Here is an 18,100-nt window from a genome sequence, read left to right on the forward strand (position 1 = left end):
CCCCCCCCCCATTTGACAGCTTATAATAAAATGTTTTAGATTTCTAGTGCAGTGGGTACCAGCCAGGAACAGAAAATGTTAATAATTATCCCAATTTTCTATGACTTTAGCGGGTTTTTCATAGTAGCACGTTCACAAATTTCCTCCCTATACGTGACTAGAAGCTAAAGAGTGAAACTCGCTGTAGGCAAAAGCCAAAGCAGCTACAAAGCCCTGCAGAGCAGCTAAGGAAAAGAGCAATGAGCTGCTGTGCATCATGTGCCCGGATCTCACGCCTCGCGCACAGAGTCAGGGCACACAGCAGAGGTAAGTATTCTGTTGTGCAGTTCATTAGGATGAATATTTGCAATACTTGCTCAACACAGGCACAAAGTTCCCAGGAAATGATGAGGAAACTGAAGCCTAAACAAATGGAAACAACCAATACATAGAGAGCTGGTCCTGGGAAAGGATGTAAAAAATGTACTGCCTTGAAGTAAGCACAGTTCAGATGCACACCAGCAGCTTCTCCGTTTTGCTGTTTAGGATGTGGGTATGCCTATAGGCACATGACTTCAGTTCTATATTTTCACAGAGTACAGCACGTTTCTATGGTACAGAAAAGACAGAGATAGCAAATACAGTTCCAGAAAATCTGAAGACCGTTCCATCTCTCTCTTTCTGCAATTCCCTCTTTACTGAAGGACAAGGGTAACATGAGCACTCAGGGCATATGCTAAAAGCAAAGGGAATGTGTCATTCAACGCAGCTGGACTGAGCGGTCATACTTAAACACCTTCCAGCTGTATTAGAAAAGGACACACCGCAGCAGCCCAAGGACACCAGGCAGTGTTTGTACTCTTTAAATACTTTCCCTCTAACCTCTTAAGGTCTGATGTATTTCACAGGGTTCTGCCACCTGTTAGGGCATACTACCATGTTATCCCACACAAAAGGAGGAAGGGCTAAAGAACAGGCGATGACAATAATATCTATCTTCTCCACTCTTCATGCTCTACATCCTTTTTCAGTTTTCTGTAGGGGTTCTCTCCATCTTTCTACCTTTCTTTTTGATCATCTTCCACTAATTTTTTCATTTCTGATTTGGCCTCACAATTTCTTTTTATTTGTTCTTTGCTCCCCACCTTCATAATTGTGCTGTAATGCATATTTAAGATGCTAACAGCACACAAGAGGATTTTTAGAAGAACATAGCACAATAACATAGCTGCTTATAAAATCCAGATACGCACATCACAGTTACAGTCAGTGGATGCTGACTGCATTCAGCAATATGTCTGGGGCTTCAACAGAACCTCAAATCCTCAGAAAACATGGCCCTGAGGTGACAATCTCCTTAGTACCACTGATTTATCCCAGTTTCCCCATAATGAAATTCCAGTGAACTCTATAGGAATAAAATGGAGGGGGATAAAAAAGGAAACATGGCAGAAAAGTAAAGAAAATAATACAGAAAGGCTACAAGGGCAATTTTGCTTGTATATTAAAGCTGCTGACTAGAAATAAGGTCTGTGCAGTCCCCCCTCCTCAGAAAGAAACCCACTCAAAAATGCCACCAATTAAAAACCAGGGATTATATTCTGAGTTTGGACTCAAATGCCAAATTTCCACAGTCTGTTGCAGTAATAACAATAAAGATGAGAGAGAATTTTTTCTTTAACTGCTGCAATATTTTCCAAACACACTCAGCTGAATATAAAATGTAGTATTGTGCGCTTTTTTTGACTAGCATATGGCAGTGCGAGCTTCAGACAAGTCACAGAGGGCTGATTCTTGGAGGATTCAATGAGAAAGTTGCTTGAGATGTGCTCAGAATAATTTTATATTTTAGAAGCAAATATTCTTAGTTTCCTAGCATGACTTCCTAAGATAGCTTCTTGTGTGTGTGTGTGTGTTTATTATCCTCTAGATTCTGGAAATCTTTCTATATGCTGAGAGCAAATTACGCTGAAGTGACAACTATAAAACCACTGCAGTCCCAGTTAGGCCTATGCTATGCATTTGCTCTCCCGTAGCTTAAAAATGAAAGAATCCAGAACTGTACAAGTGCCTTAAGCTTCCAGTCTAATTTTGCAGAACCAAGATTTCTTTATGATCATATGATTAATCCAGTGTACACTATCTATCACTATGTATAATCGTGGCATGTAAGTATGACAGTCTGTTCAGATTTTACATTCAAATTCCAGTTTAGATTCTTTATGGTGGATTATTTCAATGTAGAATAGAAAGATAAAAAGCTAGACCTGCATGTGTTTTCTATAAATCTTGGAGTGTTTTCTACTTCTGTAATATCTGAGAACAAACCTGGTTTTTGCTCAGTGCAGTAATCCCACAGGATTAAGTCATAATGTAAATACCAGACAAATTACAATCGGATTAGATGGGCAGTCTGTTCATTTACTCAACACAGCTGCACTCCAGAGTCTTTTCACCACTGGTGTCTATTTATCACATGAATGTTTTGTCCTTAAAGTAAATGAACAGTTTCTATTTCATATCTCTCTTGTTTTACCATTCATAACCAATAAGGAGCACATTTCTAGTTCCTAAGGAGCAAACAGAATGCTCCTTGAGAGGTCAAGAAGAGGCCAAGAAGAGAGCTGTTCTTGGTACAGATCTGCAGGATATGATTTATTTTAAATTTATCAGTGAAAAGTCCCTTGAAAGATCTTTATCCAACTTCAGTCAAGTGGAATATAGAGAATATCCTTCTGGAGGTAGGTATGAGAGAGCAGCACAGATTTGCTGAAATTTCCCAGGACTTGCCACATTCACTGCAGGAATCTCTATAGGTTCCAAACCTGGTACTTCTGCCTATCTTGGTGAGCATAAAATGGTCCAGCTTACAAAGTCCACCAGGTATGTCTCGTGTAGCATGGGGCTTACAGGGGATTTTTGCTCGCTTATGAATAAGAAGTATGTTTAATAATGTTCAATATTGTCTGCACTTTGCCAAAATCTCCCTACCACTTCACTGTAATTATTTATAAAGGTCACATCACATCTCTCATAATTGTTCCCCATTACAAGAATCATCTTGCCTTTTAGGTACAAACTTGCTTCCATCCAGCACACAAATCTGGCATTATTGTATTTTTATTACTGTAATCTCTTAGTGAAACCCTACTGAATCATGGAGCTATGACTTCCATAAAACAGTATTTATGACTGCAGGCCACAAAAATATTAAAGCCAAATTAAGCAAACTGCTGCACCAACTCGTATGCTCAGTATCCTGCTAACTCCATTCTCACCTCCACTTCTGATTTCACAGACTTTATTCCTGATTTACAGAGATAAATAAGAATAAAACTGCTGAGGCCGGGGCAGTGGAGTCTATGAATCAGGAGGAATTCTCTGTATGCTGACCTAAACCATTGCTACCAAGCTTCTCCATACATACTTACATGTTTGCATGTACTCATTCAGTTGCAGAGGTGCAAGGCAAGCAACCTCTGCCCATGAAAACCCAGAGGAGGTGTTCTTGCGAGCCCCCTGAGCGTGCCTCAAAGTGATGGGACCACATGCCAATGAGTGATGTAACAGAGCGGCACAAACCCAAGCAGAAAGGCAGTGCAGAACTCGCTTCTCTTCTGCAGTGATGTGATAGCCTGGAAACCAGAACACCTTTATCAGGTGTAAACCAGCGTAGTTTATCACATCATATTTAATATGTTACAGCTGCCAAATAGGTGTAATATAGCACTTACGCAAACATAAAATCAGCTGTTCTCCAAAGAGAGCCTTTCCATTAGGCAGGTGTTGAGAATTCAAAGTCATAAACTGATTTTACTGAAGTTGGAGGAGAAAGCATACTGAGCTCACTTTGCACTCTTACAAAAGGTGTTACAGCTACCTTCCATTGCAAGACATTGTCTTTGGCACCACTGAATAAGAACATTTTTGCAACAGAAGTACTGGTGCCAGGCTCTGCTTTCACTCACACCTGTGACTCCTGCCAACTTCATCAGGAGTTTCCGTATTTCACCAGCTCAGAAATAGGTGTACATTGTTAAACCTGAATGCATATGGGACAATGATTTTATGGTACAGCATATGAAAAGTCAATATTGGCTTAAGGTTTTCCTGCACAACTTCCTTCCCTGCTTTTCTTTGTGTGTAGATAATGCTTTATAGGTCATGTTGTTTTTCAGATCAGTTCACAGTACGGCCTCCCAACCAGTCACACTAGCACAGCTGAAAGAGATACTCTGAGGCACAGTACAGAAGGAGGCAGTGGGAGGAGAGGAACGGTTTAAACTGCTATGTCTGGTTACCATCATACACTCCGTGATCACTGGCCAAGTTAATGGCGATTTTTGGCGATAGTGGATCTTTGGTGATGGTGGATCTTTGCCAAAAAACAACTACTGTTTGGTTGTTTTTCTATAAGCTGCCTGGACAATTACTATGTCTTAGCACCCATCAAGAAAGGGAGGATGTGACATGGTGGGAAGATCCCAACTCACACAGGATACTTACAGCTGTGGAAAAGTTAATGAAAACTGGCTCCTTTTGCAAGACCAAGCCATGAATTGTACTTCTGTAGAGCAGTATGCATACCTGAAAATCTTAAAAATATAACGATATGAAGACTAAAGCAATCTTAACTATAATCACTTTTCTTCCAAGAAATGTATGAAAGGAATTCAGACTTCTGAGGTGTTTGATTTTTGCAAACATTTGATTTAGTAAAGTATAGTGAAAGATACTATTATGAAAGATCAAGGAAAAATTACATCAAGAACTTACTTTCTGCAGGTTCCTTAGATCTTCTGCCACTGGAGGACTTCCTCAGGAGACTTCGTCCTGAGGTAAAGAGACTGGTTAGTTCCTCCAGAGGACTGGTGGGCGTCCGAGAACGGGAACCACTCTGAGACGATGACCCGTAGGTACTGACCGAGGCATTTACCATCTTTCCTCCTTCTTGCAATGTGTTTCTGGCTGTAGAATGAGGCACTGATGGAGAGCTTCTTGAGAGACTTCCTGAATGTACAGAGTCATAAGGTGGAGGTCTTTTGAGGCTTAAGGGGGTAAGAGACCTACCCATACTGACAGGAGAAGGTGAGGCAGAGTGACTTTTAGGATAACCATGTGGAGACTGTGTTCTGTATAAGGTAGAAGGATGAGGAGGTGAGGAGGTGTGCCCAGGGGTGCTAGTTCCATGAGATACTGTCTGGTCTTTCTCCAGCTTTTGATGGCCTGGTGTATGAGGTGGCAGTGAAGATGGAGAAGCTCCAGCTTGTTGTTTGATGTAAGACACATTTTCTAAAACGGGAAGCTTTGTGACCTCTAGCGGAGTTAAAGGAGACTCATCAGAATTTGGGGAACACTGCACTGGTGCTGGTGGGAACACCAGCAGTGGAGGTCTGTGAGAAAGCAGATTTGGAAATGGCGGGGGTATATCACAAAGCAAGCCCTTGGGAGTAGATGGCACTGAAGACTTGGTGAAATCTAGGTCAGGCACTGTGGGAGTAGCACACTGAGAAGAACAAGTGTGATGGTCATATTCACACTGACATTTTGAATCTTGGCCTACATCATCAAATATAGGATACTTCATCTCCTCATAGACTGCTTCACTTTGGTCATCGTCATCTTTTTTGAAGTCTCTGAGAATATTCCCAACCATTTCAATATAAACAGGCTCTTCTTCTTCTGTGTCTGGGGCAGGACTGCTGACCTGCGATAAAGAGGCATCCCTAGTGAGCGTTGTCTTCATAGGGCCGTGCTTTTTGATATACGTTTCATCAAAAGATGTGCTTAGCTGAGTGTTTGGATTTCGTTTCGGCTTAGGAGGTGGAATCTTCTTTGTGTATTCATCACTGTGAGGTCTTGGTTTGGCTGACACTGAAAACAGAACAAAATATAAAGTCATGAGAAGCATGTAACACACTTTGCCAACTACAGGATCTCTGTTCCAGTGTCACAATTCTAGAATGGATTTCCTGAGACCAGCCCATTGCTGGTTTTCTCTGGTTTTACATCAGTAGAACACTATAAAAATAATACCTTATTCAAAACACTACTAATCTTCCCCCAGAATGTTCTGACACTCCAGTATTAAGTAGCTAGCGAGCACTTCCCTTCCTCCCAGACATCTGTTCTCTCCCAAACTCTTTGGACAGGGGACTTTCTGGTTTTAAATATTATGCTTTTCAAGTATCACTGTGGGATTTTAAAGACCCAAAGAGTTGCCAAAAAACAAAATATCCAAATGAACTCCTTATGACTGCAAGAGAACAGTTAAGATCCCAGACATTCATACTGGAATGACAGTGATGTAACTGCAGTGACACAGTGATGAATCAAGGCCTTTTTATTAATAGTAACTTCTTGCATAAAGCACAACAATTCTCTCAGCACTGACTGAGAAAGAACTCACATACAAATACTGCAAAATTTGCTGTTGGGATAATCCTAATCATTTATCAGGACCCTAGCCTATGAATTAATGAGACTTCAGTGAAGTCAAGGGGAAGAAAAGTATCTCACAGATTCAGATCCTTCCCAAACATAAACAATAGACCATTTTGTCTTTGAAATAATAATAAATCAAAACACTGTGATGAAATTCATTTGAAATGAGAGGTCAAGGGTTTCTTAGAAATTATCCTTTATGAATTAAACAGTAAAGAAACTTAAGGAAATTGCATTTCATTTACTTTGCATAAATAGTTAATAAAACATCTCATTAAAAGTTGGGGTTAATAAAATGTCTCATTAAATGCTTGGGTGAAGTCAGTTTTTATCCTAAGTGGACTCAACAAACTTTTTCAGAAACAAAATTTACCACATACACTAAATCTAATTTATATTCCTATAGGGTAAATAGTTCTTGCATTGAAAGCCTTGGTATCTCATTGGTAAGTTTTTAAAATTTAAAATTTAAAAAAAATTCCTAAACTACAACGCAGTTTATAATGGCAGCTTTCATGTCTTTCCAAACTGTGCCTCTCACAATTCACTGCTACAGATCTGCCACTGCAAACTCAGCACTCAGCGAAATTTCCAGGCACCTCTGCTGACCCATCAGAAAACAGCCAGCAAATTTCTAATGTTAAACCAAGCAGGCAGCGCTCGTGGAGTTAAAAACCCTCTTTTAGAAACAACCTCAGATGTATTACAAAAGCCAGCAAGCAAGGCACTGCTCTGCCAGCTGAAAGACAATGTTTTGACAGTCTGTGAGGATGCTGGCTCGGGGCTGGAAGATGCCTGCTTTACAGCATCCTACTAACGTGACTTGGTCAGCATCAGAAGAGGATTCAAATATAGTGTTATCACTTTTCTGCTCTGCTAAATAACCCCACTTCAGTTTTCACAAGACATAGTAATAAAGGCAGATGTTAAACAAGATTCCAGTTTTGTTTGGGAATAAGGAGCTGTCAACATACCTGTGTGCACATATATGAAGCAGTGAGACCACTGCTCATCATTTGTTTAAGCTTAATGTATAACTAAGGTACAAAAAAAGGAAGAAAAAGAAACCTTGCCAGAATGAAAAAAAAAAAAGCCAAAACAAAAAAACCCCAAAAACCCAAACAACAAAACAACCTCAAAAAATTATATGCTTTCAAGATGGTTCCAATTAATGTGTTCCACTTTGCAGCAGGCTGGGGACATGAAAAAGCTACCACAGATAAGAGCATTTGGTAGCTTGGTAGTTTTTCACTATGTGGATATATTCTAATGCACTTTAAATTTGTCTTTTTAATTAACCCAAATTAATTTTCTTGAATGTATTAGTATAGACTTTTGGGAATAAGATGTAGGCTACCAGAATCATTTGGGCTTTGCAGAAAATATTACTCCTGATGTTATTTGACAATACTAGCAGATTTTTTTTACTGTGCTTCTAGCTAAATCACTATTTCCTTTTTGTTTAGTCTGTTATTTGTGTATAATGTTCATATAACTTCTACTGACATAAAGTTGATCTCAGTCCATGCTCCACACCTCTGCTAATCTGATTTACAAGCCTGGTAAAAGCAATCTTTTCAGACTGGTGTCATTAAAATAAAGAGATAGTCAATGAGAGTGGCACAAACTGCCTGAGCATTTCTGAACATGTTGCCCAGGACCTGAACTCTGCTTTAGACTGGCTAAAGGGTTACAGACTTGGCTGCGTTTGGAAAAGGTGTATTTTGTATACAGAGGCTAATCACGGTCTTCAATTCCTTATGCATCATGCTATCATCCTTGATGAATACCTGAGATACAAATGTTTTCTGCTCCTCTGCCTACCTCAGCCCCTGTTCCCTATGCCACGGGTGTCACACTGAGAACGTGCTCTGTCTCACAGCCATATCACCACTCCGACATCTCTTTATCTGGAGAGATGATAACGATGGACAAAGTAATCAAAAGATGCTGTTGTGCTGGAGGTCATTCAAGGCTAGCATTAACGGATATTTTTACGTAAAAATAGCTAAAAGTGGTTAAGAGTACTGTGTTTTCAAACAAATTGCTAGAAACAGCATATTTTACCTCTCTCCCTCTTTCATTTTCAGTTTTTATTCAACTGATGAGATTCTGCCATGAGGTCTAGACCTGTCCTTAGATGTTGGGGTTTGCATATACAATATTCACAAGTTATTACATTACAGACTAGAAAATGAGAAATGTCATGGAAAAATGACTGACATTCTCCATCTAGTCTTATAAAGTATATTTGCACGGGTTGAAATTAAGTGCCGCTATGACACACACAGCATTCTCATCTGCCATTGCATGATGTGTAGCATTAGCCTAAAATATCTTGGTGACATTATCAACAAAAAGGTCAAATGACCCACTCTTGCTGTACAATACATGGAGTAAAACATGACAAGGTGAAAGATTTAGTTTCCATTTTCTATTGAAAGCTTTTTTTCCTCTGCCACAGTTATTTTATTAAAGCATCTGTTTCCAGGATCTGGTATGCTACTGAGATCTTTTTCTCTCCTTGACAAACTGGTCTTTTCAAACTAAAATTGAAAACTAAATGCTTTAAATATTTTATAAACCTTATAAAGGTATAAAGTTACCTCCTATATGCTACACAGAGCAGGAACATTTGGTACTACAAGATTTTCTAGAGAAAATACACAGGTAAATGATGGGGTAAATATTGTGACTGGAAACAGAGGAACTGCTCAACACCTACTGGGAACTCCCCTCAGGTGCAGTGGGGCACTCAGGAGGCAAACTGAATTAGGTTTAAGAAGGTTATGATGCAAGACACTTATGTTTATTTAACAAAGGTTCCTACTCTGAAACACAGGTCCACGGCAAGGGCCGAACTCTACAGCACACCTGATAATGGAATACGGATCATGAATTACCACTCCAGCCCGGAATAACGGAGAAATAAAAGAGGAATCCTGCAACTGAACAGAGCTGTGCAAAGCTAATGAAAGGAGCAGGGAGTATTTGTACAGTTCCTGTGTTACCAACATTTGGCAAGGATAAATGTGCATGAATGCAGAAGCCCTGGCAAGATCCCATAGCCAATGAAAGGAGATTATTTGGCAATCTCCAGAGAGGAATGGGCAAGATTGCTTTAAGTACTTGACATTTATCATGCAGAAAAAGCATTCGGTGCCTGCTGGGAACATAAACTCCTATGAAAAGCAAACCATGCTGACATATTGGTGATACACATACTGTCGTGTTGTCTGCTCTAAACATGGAGTAATTAAGTGCTTTTCAACATGGATTACTATGTCCTTGGTGCAACTGTCGTCTGTAACTTGCCTTGAGACTCTGCCACTCATACATCAGAGCACACGGGGCTCAATCCAAAGCTAAATGGAAGAAATGAAAGTAAGGAATATTTCTCTCCCTGCCAGGTCCAAGTTCCCTTAAACAGCCATGTCAAAGTGCTCCACAAAGATCTGGTGAGCACTTCTACTACAGACACACACAAATGCAAGACTGTGAGGAGTTCGAGCAGACCGGAGGCAATCAGAAGATAGCTCAGCAACTGCTGTGTGGTCCTCTGCCCTCACAGGAGCTGCTCCGGCTGCGGGAGCACAGGGTGCCATACTGGCAGCTCCTTTTTTGCATCAGAACTACTCAAAACATCACAGTTGATAAACTGGAGGCATGATGATCCTTGCAAACAAAACTGAACTTCATGGAGTTGACACTGCTCGGGCAGAAACACTCAGTGTTTAATAGCATCCTACTACCAAGCAGTTATCTAGCTCTAATAAACTGCAAGTGAAACAAAAGATGTTGGTTCTAATAACTTCAGTTCTCATCTAGAAGTACAAAGCACAGCGCTTAAAATAGCCTTACAGAAGCCCTACTGAATAAGCAGAATATGACATTTTTGAAATGAGATATTTGTAGCGCAAAGGTTACGCGTAGCTTTCAGACATGCCCGGATTATCTGCCTTCCATAGTTAATTTTGGAAATACAGAATGCTTCTGGTCATCTTATCCTTCTGAAGTATTTTTTTACTCTTTAAGGAGAGACTGAAATATGAAAATGTGTTACCAGATTGGTTTTTATTATTTGCTCACTGTATAAGCAATGAGTGAAAATGTCTAAACACTAAAATGAATTTTGTAATTTTATGTTGACCTTTGGGTGTTTACCAGTTTTTGCAGTTCAGAGACCAAGTCGATTTATTGTGCTGTTCACTGTAACAAACAGAACAAAAATACATGTAACGGGAAAATTCCTTCCTTTCAATTTCTACCAGAGTCTGTAGTATACGATTTCTGTCTAAATGAAGGAATGATCTGGGGCCTAGAAATTTTTTAAATTCTTAAAAATGTTACTTTAAATGCAAAAGAAATTAATCTTGCTGTATTTTGAGGTGTACCTCTATCAAAAAAAAAAAGCCTCCAGGAGTGAGAGGAAATAGAATTTCTTTAATTAAACCCTGAATATGCTGGATACTGAATCAAAGATGCACAGATGCTGATTTACATCCCATAATTCAACAGAGAAAATCCAGCTCCAGGGTAGCACAGACCTATATATGTGTGTGTAAGTTCAAGATCACGGGTAACCCCACTGGCTTTAATGAAATGAACTCCTTGTTCAAAGTTACACATGTTCTTAAGTTCATTTGTGCACCAGTGCTTATATTGGATTGGATTTCATTATCTCTGTGGATGAAGTTTGAATATTCTTAGTGAAACTGAATTAAAAAAGGCACAGTCCTCTGAACTGTGCAAAAGATCGACACTCAGGAGACCTGAGTTTAATTCATCCCTTTGTCACAGGCCACAGGGCCTCGCCTGTCATTTTACCTCTTAATACTACTTTTTGCCACCTATTTTTTGCCATTTTAAGCTCTAAGATATATTATGCAAGGTTTTTATTTTAATTTATTTCTTTATATTAATTCTTGCACAGTGGTTCCCATCATTGGAAGCAACAGTAGAAAACAAGAACAAATTCAAATTTATCTACTGGAGACATGCAGTGTTGAACGTGCATCTTTTCTTCTCTGAGGAAGTTTTGTAGGCAAATGTTCCTACACTGTGAACAGCCATAAAAATACACACAACGATGTATCTTAGCAAACGACTATAGAAACTATCTTCACTAGATTGAAGTAACATCAGAGAACATGTCTGCCATGAAAAAAAAATGGTTTTCAAAATAGCATTGTCCTCATGAACACAAATCCTTTCCCTGCAGGTTACCTTTTTCTTTTCTAAAAGATGCTAGTAGGAAAAAGCAAAGAGGGAAAGAACATGGAAGGAATAAAAGAACCCTCTCATTCATTCAAACAGCTTTGAAAGCAATAGGTGGTTTCGGCACAATGATTCCATGCAGTATATATTTCTTCCCCCTCCTGGATCTATTAGCTGTTCCTGGAAATTATTTGGGCATTTAAAAGAGGACAAAACTATACTGAAAATGAAATGACTAAAAGACAGTATCATAAAATAATACCGACATGCTACTCAGATGTCTCAAGGCTATGATTAAGGAGACTTCTTCAAAAGTATTCAAGTCCCTTTATTTTGGCTACAACTTCTTTCAGCTTTTAAAATGATTGATTTCTGCTCTAATTCAAAGTGGTGGAAACCTAGTGGCTTCAGTAGTGATATTCCAGAATTAAACACCAGTATAACAATGAGCAGAGTTGGGCCCTGCAGTTTAATTTAGTTCTGCATTAATCCATCAATACAACTACTGCAACTGCTAGGCAACACGGTTGAAGACATGCTCCTGCCAGATTCAGCTTAAGGCTGTGTATCTGAGCCACAAGCCCAAATTCTCAACCCCAACACCACGGCTCCTTACATGCTGCATATGCCAAGGTAGCCATACCTTTCTAGGATTCACAAACGCCAGCCTACTGCACTAACTGCCCTGCCACCAGAGCCTCCTCCCAGCACAGTGCGGGCTGCAGGCCCTTTGCTCTGCATGATCAAGGTGAGAACAGAGCCCGAGACGCCAGGACATTTCAAAAACTTCTGAGTATCAGCATGCTGGAGAGAGTCTCTCCCAAAACTGCCATGCTCCAGAGCAGACTGACTTCCAGGTTTTCTCCTCCATGGCCCTCCACTTCTCTGTGCATCTCCTGACACACTGAGCTCTGCTTATTACTTTTTCTCACAGTAAAAAGGTGTCCAAAATTATAAAGTGACTAAGTCTCCTAGTGAATGCCCAGCCTCATGCTTCCATATATTTCGAGCTTTACATGCTGGTTCTTTTAGAGAATGAGTAATTGATGTCTCTGATTTTTCCAGATAACATGGAATGGGCAAAGAAAAAAAGAGGGTGTTTGAGAAATAATTATAGATTATTTGCAATCAAGTCTTCTGTACTATTCACAGAAGCTAAGTTATTGTCAGTCAGCACAGCCCTGAAAAGGCAGAAAAAGCAAGATTTTGGATAAGAAAGAAAAGTCAATTTGAATCATCCTTTTATAGGAAAACTGATGAACTAAATGCAAATGGAGGCAAACAAAAAAATCTCACAGTAACTTCTCTTAGGTTGGAATGATTTCTGAGTGTCCATTTAGAAAAATATCCTTGAACTAATATGCCCAGACACAAGAGGCCAGGATCTATGGCATTATATGGATATAAGTTACAGCAGTTCCAGTGGAATGTGTCTCTGAAGATGGAGAGGTGGGAGGATCACTGGGAAAGTGGGAATCTGAGTAAAGGATCCTCACACTGCCCACACATGCAACCAGTATTGCTGAAGTGCTGGTTTGTTCTGTTTCAGATAGCCTGTAGTCTGCATATGTGAAAGAGGTTTTGTAGCCAGTGCAGCAGTAGCAATAAAAAATTCGGTAACTGTATATAATCTGACGGAATTCTAGCTATAGAAAGGCAATTGGCACAGGAAATTTATCAATCACAAGCATCATTAGATGAATTACATGAAGAGTATGCAAATAGCACTACTGAATCATGCTCACAAAGAAATTAATTTACAAAGCATATGTGCTTGCTTGTGGGTGGCTCTAGTGCTCTACTGTGGGAACCTGTACAGAGTTGGAGCACCGAAGAGTTAAACACAGTCACAACAGAGTATGGAAAAACAGCCACAGATCAGCAGCATGAGTAAAGCCCTTCAGTTTTAAAGCAACATTTATGGTATCTTGACTGTCATCTTGGAGACGAAGCCTGAACAGCTTTCACTGTTTTACTGTAAATTAACTGTTATCACTCTATTCTTACAGTTACCCACAAAGTGACTGCATTTCACGCCGGGAACGATGGGCGACATCAGCCCCCGCCACCCCTCACCCAGCATCTTCATTGCAGTGCAGCTATTAGAGCCCAGTTCTCATATAGCTGTCATCCTGTGCTTCTGCCCCCTCTTCCTCTCTGTAGCTGCCCAGCTCATTCCCTGAATATCACGTAGAAGATGGTGAGGCTCTGTATGTTGTCTGACTGAGTTTCTAACAGACTGCTGCATGATGACTGCAAGTGCAGCAGCATTTCTGTTGACCTGCAGAAAGAAAAGATCTGCTCAGGAAGGGATGCTTCTGGGTATGTGTGAAGAGCTAAGTCCCATGGATATGTGCCCTAGACATCTACGTCATATGAGCATGGTATGTAGTGGACACCACTATACCTGTAGGCCTTTGAGGGCTGAGCTGCATATTTATATATTATCTGCTGCCCAAAGGATGCTGAAGGCCTCTGGTATCACTTGGCAGTGCTCATGTAAAACAAAGGCATACTCCAGTCTGAATGCAACTCCTGGCTCCACAGGAACAATACTGCTATTAATTACTAGCTATCGTAGCTGAGAGAAATGATGTGGGAAATCATTTGCTGGACTTTCATGAGCTTCTTTGAGAGGGGATGGTACAGAGGCTTTCTGACCCAGCACTCATAGAGAGGCCAAATGAAACTGATCTCTGCATGAGTTCCTTGCTCTGGGTGATTTCTAAATTCACTACCTGCACCCAAACAGTGGACTCTGAGATGATTTACATGGAAAAAAGGGAAAGAAGAAAATCAATCTAGAGAAACAGATCTTAATGAAACAGTAAGTTTAGCTCACCTACTTCATTTATCTAGAAAAATAGTCTGGTTTTGCTCACCTGATTTAATTGTTGCTTTGGTTCACAAACATCCTGTCCAGAACACTTGCGATGACTATATGCAAAGACTTGAATAATTTGTCCAGTGATATGAGACTTTTCATTTTTTAGATCCACAGTAATGCCTATCTTCTATTTACAGATAAAATAAGTAGGTCAAATCCATTATTTGCTTACATAAGTAGCAATCTGTTTGCCAGGCTTCTAAAATAATTGCAGCCCATTAAATCAAGCCAGCAGACCTACCAAGGTGATATTGTGTATAATACTGACCTCTTGGGGACTCCAACATGAAATGTATTGTGTCCAATTATTCCACAAGCACAGCAGCCCCACAAATGCTGCTCTTCTTGCTCAGTGTCTCCCATCAGTGACAAGGAACCACCAGATTTCACTAACCTCCTCTCCCCCAGAAATTCTGAGGGCTTTGTGCAATTATTTTCCTTGAGGCCACTGTATAAAAAGCTTCTTGTTGCTGAAGAATGACACATCCGTCAGGCCCTTCCACCACGGAGCTCACATTTCAAAACAAAGCACAAGGTTGATTGCAGGGGTCAAATGAGTCACTGCAGCTGGACCATCAAGAAAGCAAATAAGCCTCAATGAACAAGAGTTCATCTAAAGGGGTAGGCTTGCCTCTACCAAAAGGACCCAAGGTGACCCTGCAGAAGCAGTTCCTGCAGGTCGTCACTGAGCATCTTTTGGGTGAATAAACTGATAGCTGCAGTGAACAGAGCATTGTCAGAGCAGCTTACAGGCAGGCAGGAGTGCCTGGACATGTAACAGCTCTGTGGTCAGAGGCTGAGTGTTACTGAAATTGTGTAATCAGCTTTAGGAAAAGCACCTCACAGCTATTCATTTTACTTCCATCCCCATGGGGGTGAGTCCTCTCTCCTCCACAACTCTAAATAAAGTGTTGACAAAATTACAGACAAGCCACACGTTATCAGCTGCCTCCCACTCAGAGCTTCTCTGTGCGCCTGGCATCTATCATTTCATCTTGCATTTATTTGCAGAGTGGTCTAGTGAAACTAGTAGAGCCTATTATTATTATTATTATTATTATTATTATTATTATTATTATTATTATTATTATTATTATTATTATTATTATTATTATTATTATTATTATTATTATTATTATTATTATTATGGTGTTGATCTCTAAGTGTCATGCAGCCAGGCCTAATCACCATAAATTCACCTGATATGGCTGCAGTGTGCAGTACCGTTTTGACAGTGTTGTACGCAGTTCCAGAGAAGCTTTGGGAGAGCCCCCTCCTGTTTCAAATGCCAGGCTTAACCTCATTTTGCCACCTGAGAAGTGAGATGAAGGATGAAAAGACAAAGATGGAGCACAAAAAAGAACAGAGAAATTTCTGCCAGAAGCTGTTCCTACCTCACCCACGACTGCAGAACCTGTTCAGTTCAACTCTCAGGCAGAACTATTGGGAACAAGAGACTTGATTAAAAACTAGCATCCTGCAAAAAAAGGGAAAAAAGACCAAGAAGAGAAGACAGAAGATGGAACGATGAGGAAAAGTAGAGCTTTCTAGCAAAAATTTTTGGAAAGCTGAGATAAATGAAAGGCAAGTAAAGCAAGACCAGTGTCACAGGCTAAAAGATCTTAGCCACTATCTAATGGAAGATGCAGGCATCAGCTACCAGAGTATGACTGAATTGAGAGAGCCAAGATCATAATTTTCTCCCAAAAGCTCTTTACTTGAATGAAGTGCATTGTTATTTCCCCTTGTCTCTTCCACTCCACACTGTGTTTGAAGTGAGCACACATGCAGCACTCCCCTTCTCTTCCCCTTTTTCTCCTTTCCTTCCATTTTTTCCATTCTCCTTTCCATTTACTTACAATTTTGACCCACTCAACCTTACAGCACAGCCCCTAAGCCAGGCCTAATGTGTCAAATAAGTTCAGAACACAATGGCATGGGTGTAAGGACAAGCCAATGTTGGTTTTGCCAGTGAAATGCCAGTGACTGCTGAAACCATTATCCCAGTCAGTTTTCTCAGGTAACATATCTTATCAAGCAACTTTCATTGCAAGAAATGTTCCGTTTAACCCTTCTTGCAGCTGTTGAAGTTCCCCATGAAGACTGAACTAGCATCTACTCCCACTATCACTAGGACATAGGGATGCACTCACACATGAGCTGTTGCACAACCACAGGAAACCAGGAGCTATCGCTATAACCAAATGCTTACAGCCTGCTTCATTTTGCTGTTGCTCAGAAGCAAAGCTCCTTGCAGGAATTCATCCACACTGCTGAGGCACAGCCTCTGGTATAGGACAGCACCTAAAAGCCTAAACTCTGAGGGGGCTTGTTACCTACCATCTCCCAGGACTGTCAGTACTGTAAACCAATGGCATTCAGCATTTCACAGAGCTGAACTATAATCCAGAATCCCCGATTCTGTCATCCTTATTCATGCAATGCAGCATCAGTGATACCAACAAGAGGTTGGAAAAGGGAATTTGAGCAGTTCCTATGCTGAGAAGCTGCTTGAAGTCCTTGTTTCCACAGTGACTGCCCTGAGTTCACAAATGAAACCCTGCCAGATGTGTGGAATTTCACATTAAGCAAGGACAGTCTTTTTCACATATTTCCTTCTCTGCACAAAAGCCTCTTTCTACAGTGCTGTTCACAAAAGCACTCACACATCTCGTTAGCCCAAGTTTTGACTGTGAGCAAAAATAGTCTGATCATAAGTTGATTGCAAACTATCTCATTAAAAAAAAAAAAAAAAAAGCACTCCTCACTCTATTTTACAAAGGAGAAATCTGGGGCACTGAGTGCCAAGAGAAATTATCAAGGTCATCTGAGCCAGTGGCAGAGTTGTGAAGAGCCCTGTCCCTCCACTTACACCACTGGGAGATGATTAGTATTATTTACAGAAGTTTCCATTTGGCATAACACTCACATGAAAGCATGTATTTGCAGGACTGGGATCTTATGGCAATTAGTCACTGCAGATATGTAATCACAACAGCTGTAAAAGTTATCTCATCTTTATCAGAAAATAACAAATAATTCAGAACCATAGAATACCTTGAGCTTCCATGCTTTTGTTTGCAAAAACTCGTAAGAAAATAAACAGGCTGGACAGATTATCAAGTTTTTGAAACCACATTAGTGGTATAGCTTCAAGCTTGTGCTTGGTGCACATTTGTGTATTTGCTTTTTTTTGTTGTTGTTGTTGTTGTTGTTTGGGGTTGGCTTTAGTTTAATCAAGGGGTTGTTTACCATCTTATTCACCAAAATCCAAGTATTAAGAGACTTCCATTGCCATAAGCAAAAACCTAGCCCCATTAAAACTTTCCCAATTGAGGAGACTTGTGGCATCATCACACTGATCCTGTGGCAAGATTTATAGCCAACCCATCCTTCAGTATTCTACCAAGAAGAAATGGAAGACGCTCCTTTTGCAATTGTGCATAGAGCAGAAAATGTCAGGAATCTTCTTCATCCCACAAAGCCCTGTTAGGGCCAACAACCCAAAGTTTATACTGCTCCCAACACAGACTTGAGTTTTTCCAGGTGTACTTACGCTCAGCGAGTAATGTA

General features: G+C 40.3%; 1 protein-coding gene across 3 annotated transcripts in view; it reads right to left on the bottom strand.

The window, feature by feature from the left end:
* NYAP2 (neuronal tyrosine-phosphorylated phosphoinositide-3-kinase adaptor 2) overlaps window positions 1-18,100 on the bottom strand; it is a 136,787-nt gene that overhangs the window by 51,436 nt on the left and 67,251 nt on the right. For all 3 annotated transcript variants that reach the window (XM_026854627.1, XM_026854626.1, XM_026854629.1), the window contains exon 3: window positions 4,756-5,853. In XM_026854627.1, coding sequence (XP_026710428.1) covers window positions 4,756-5,853 — 1,098 coding nt within the window. The remainder of the gene's footprint in view (window positions 1-4,755; window positions 5,854-18,100) is intronic.

This window comes from Athene cunicularia (assembly GCF_003259725.1).
Source record: "Athene cunicularia isolate RWA chromosome 9 unlocalized genomic scaffold, athCun1 chr9_part1, whole genome shotgun sequence".
NCBI lineage: Eukaryota > Metazoa > Chordata > Aves > Strigiformes > Strigidae > Athene > Athene cunicularia.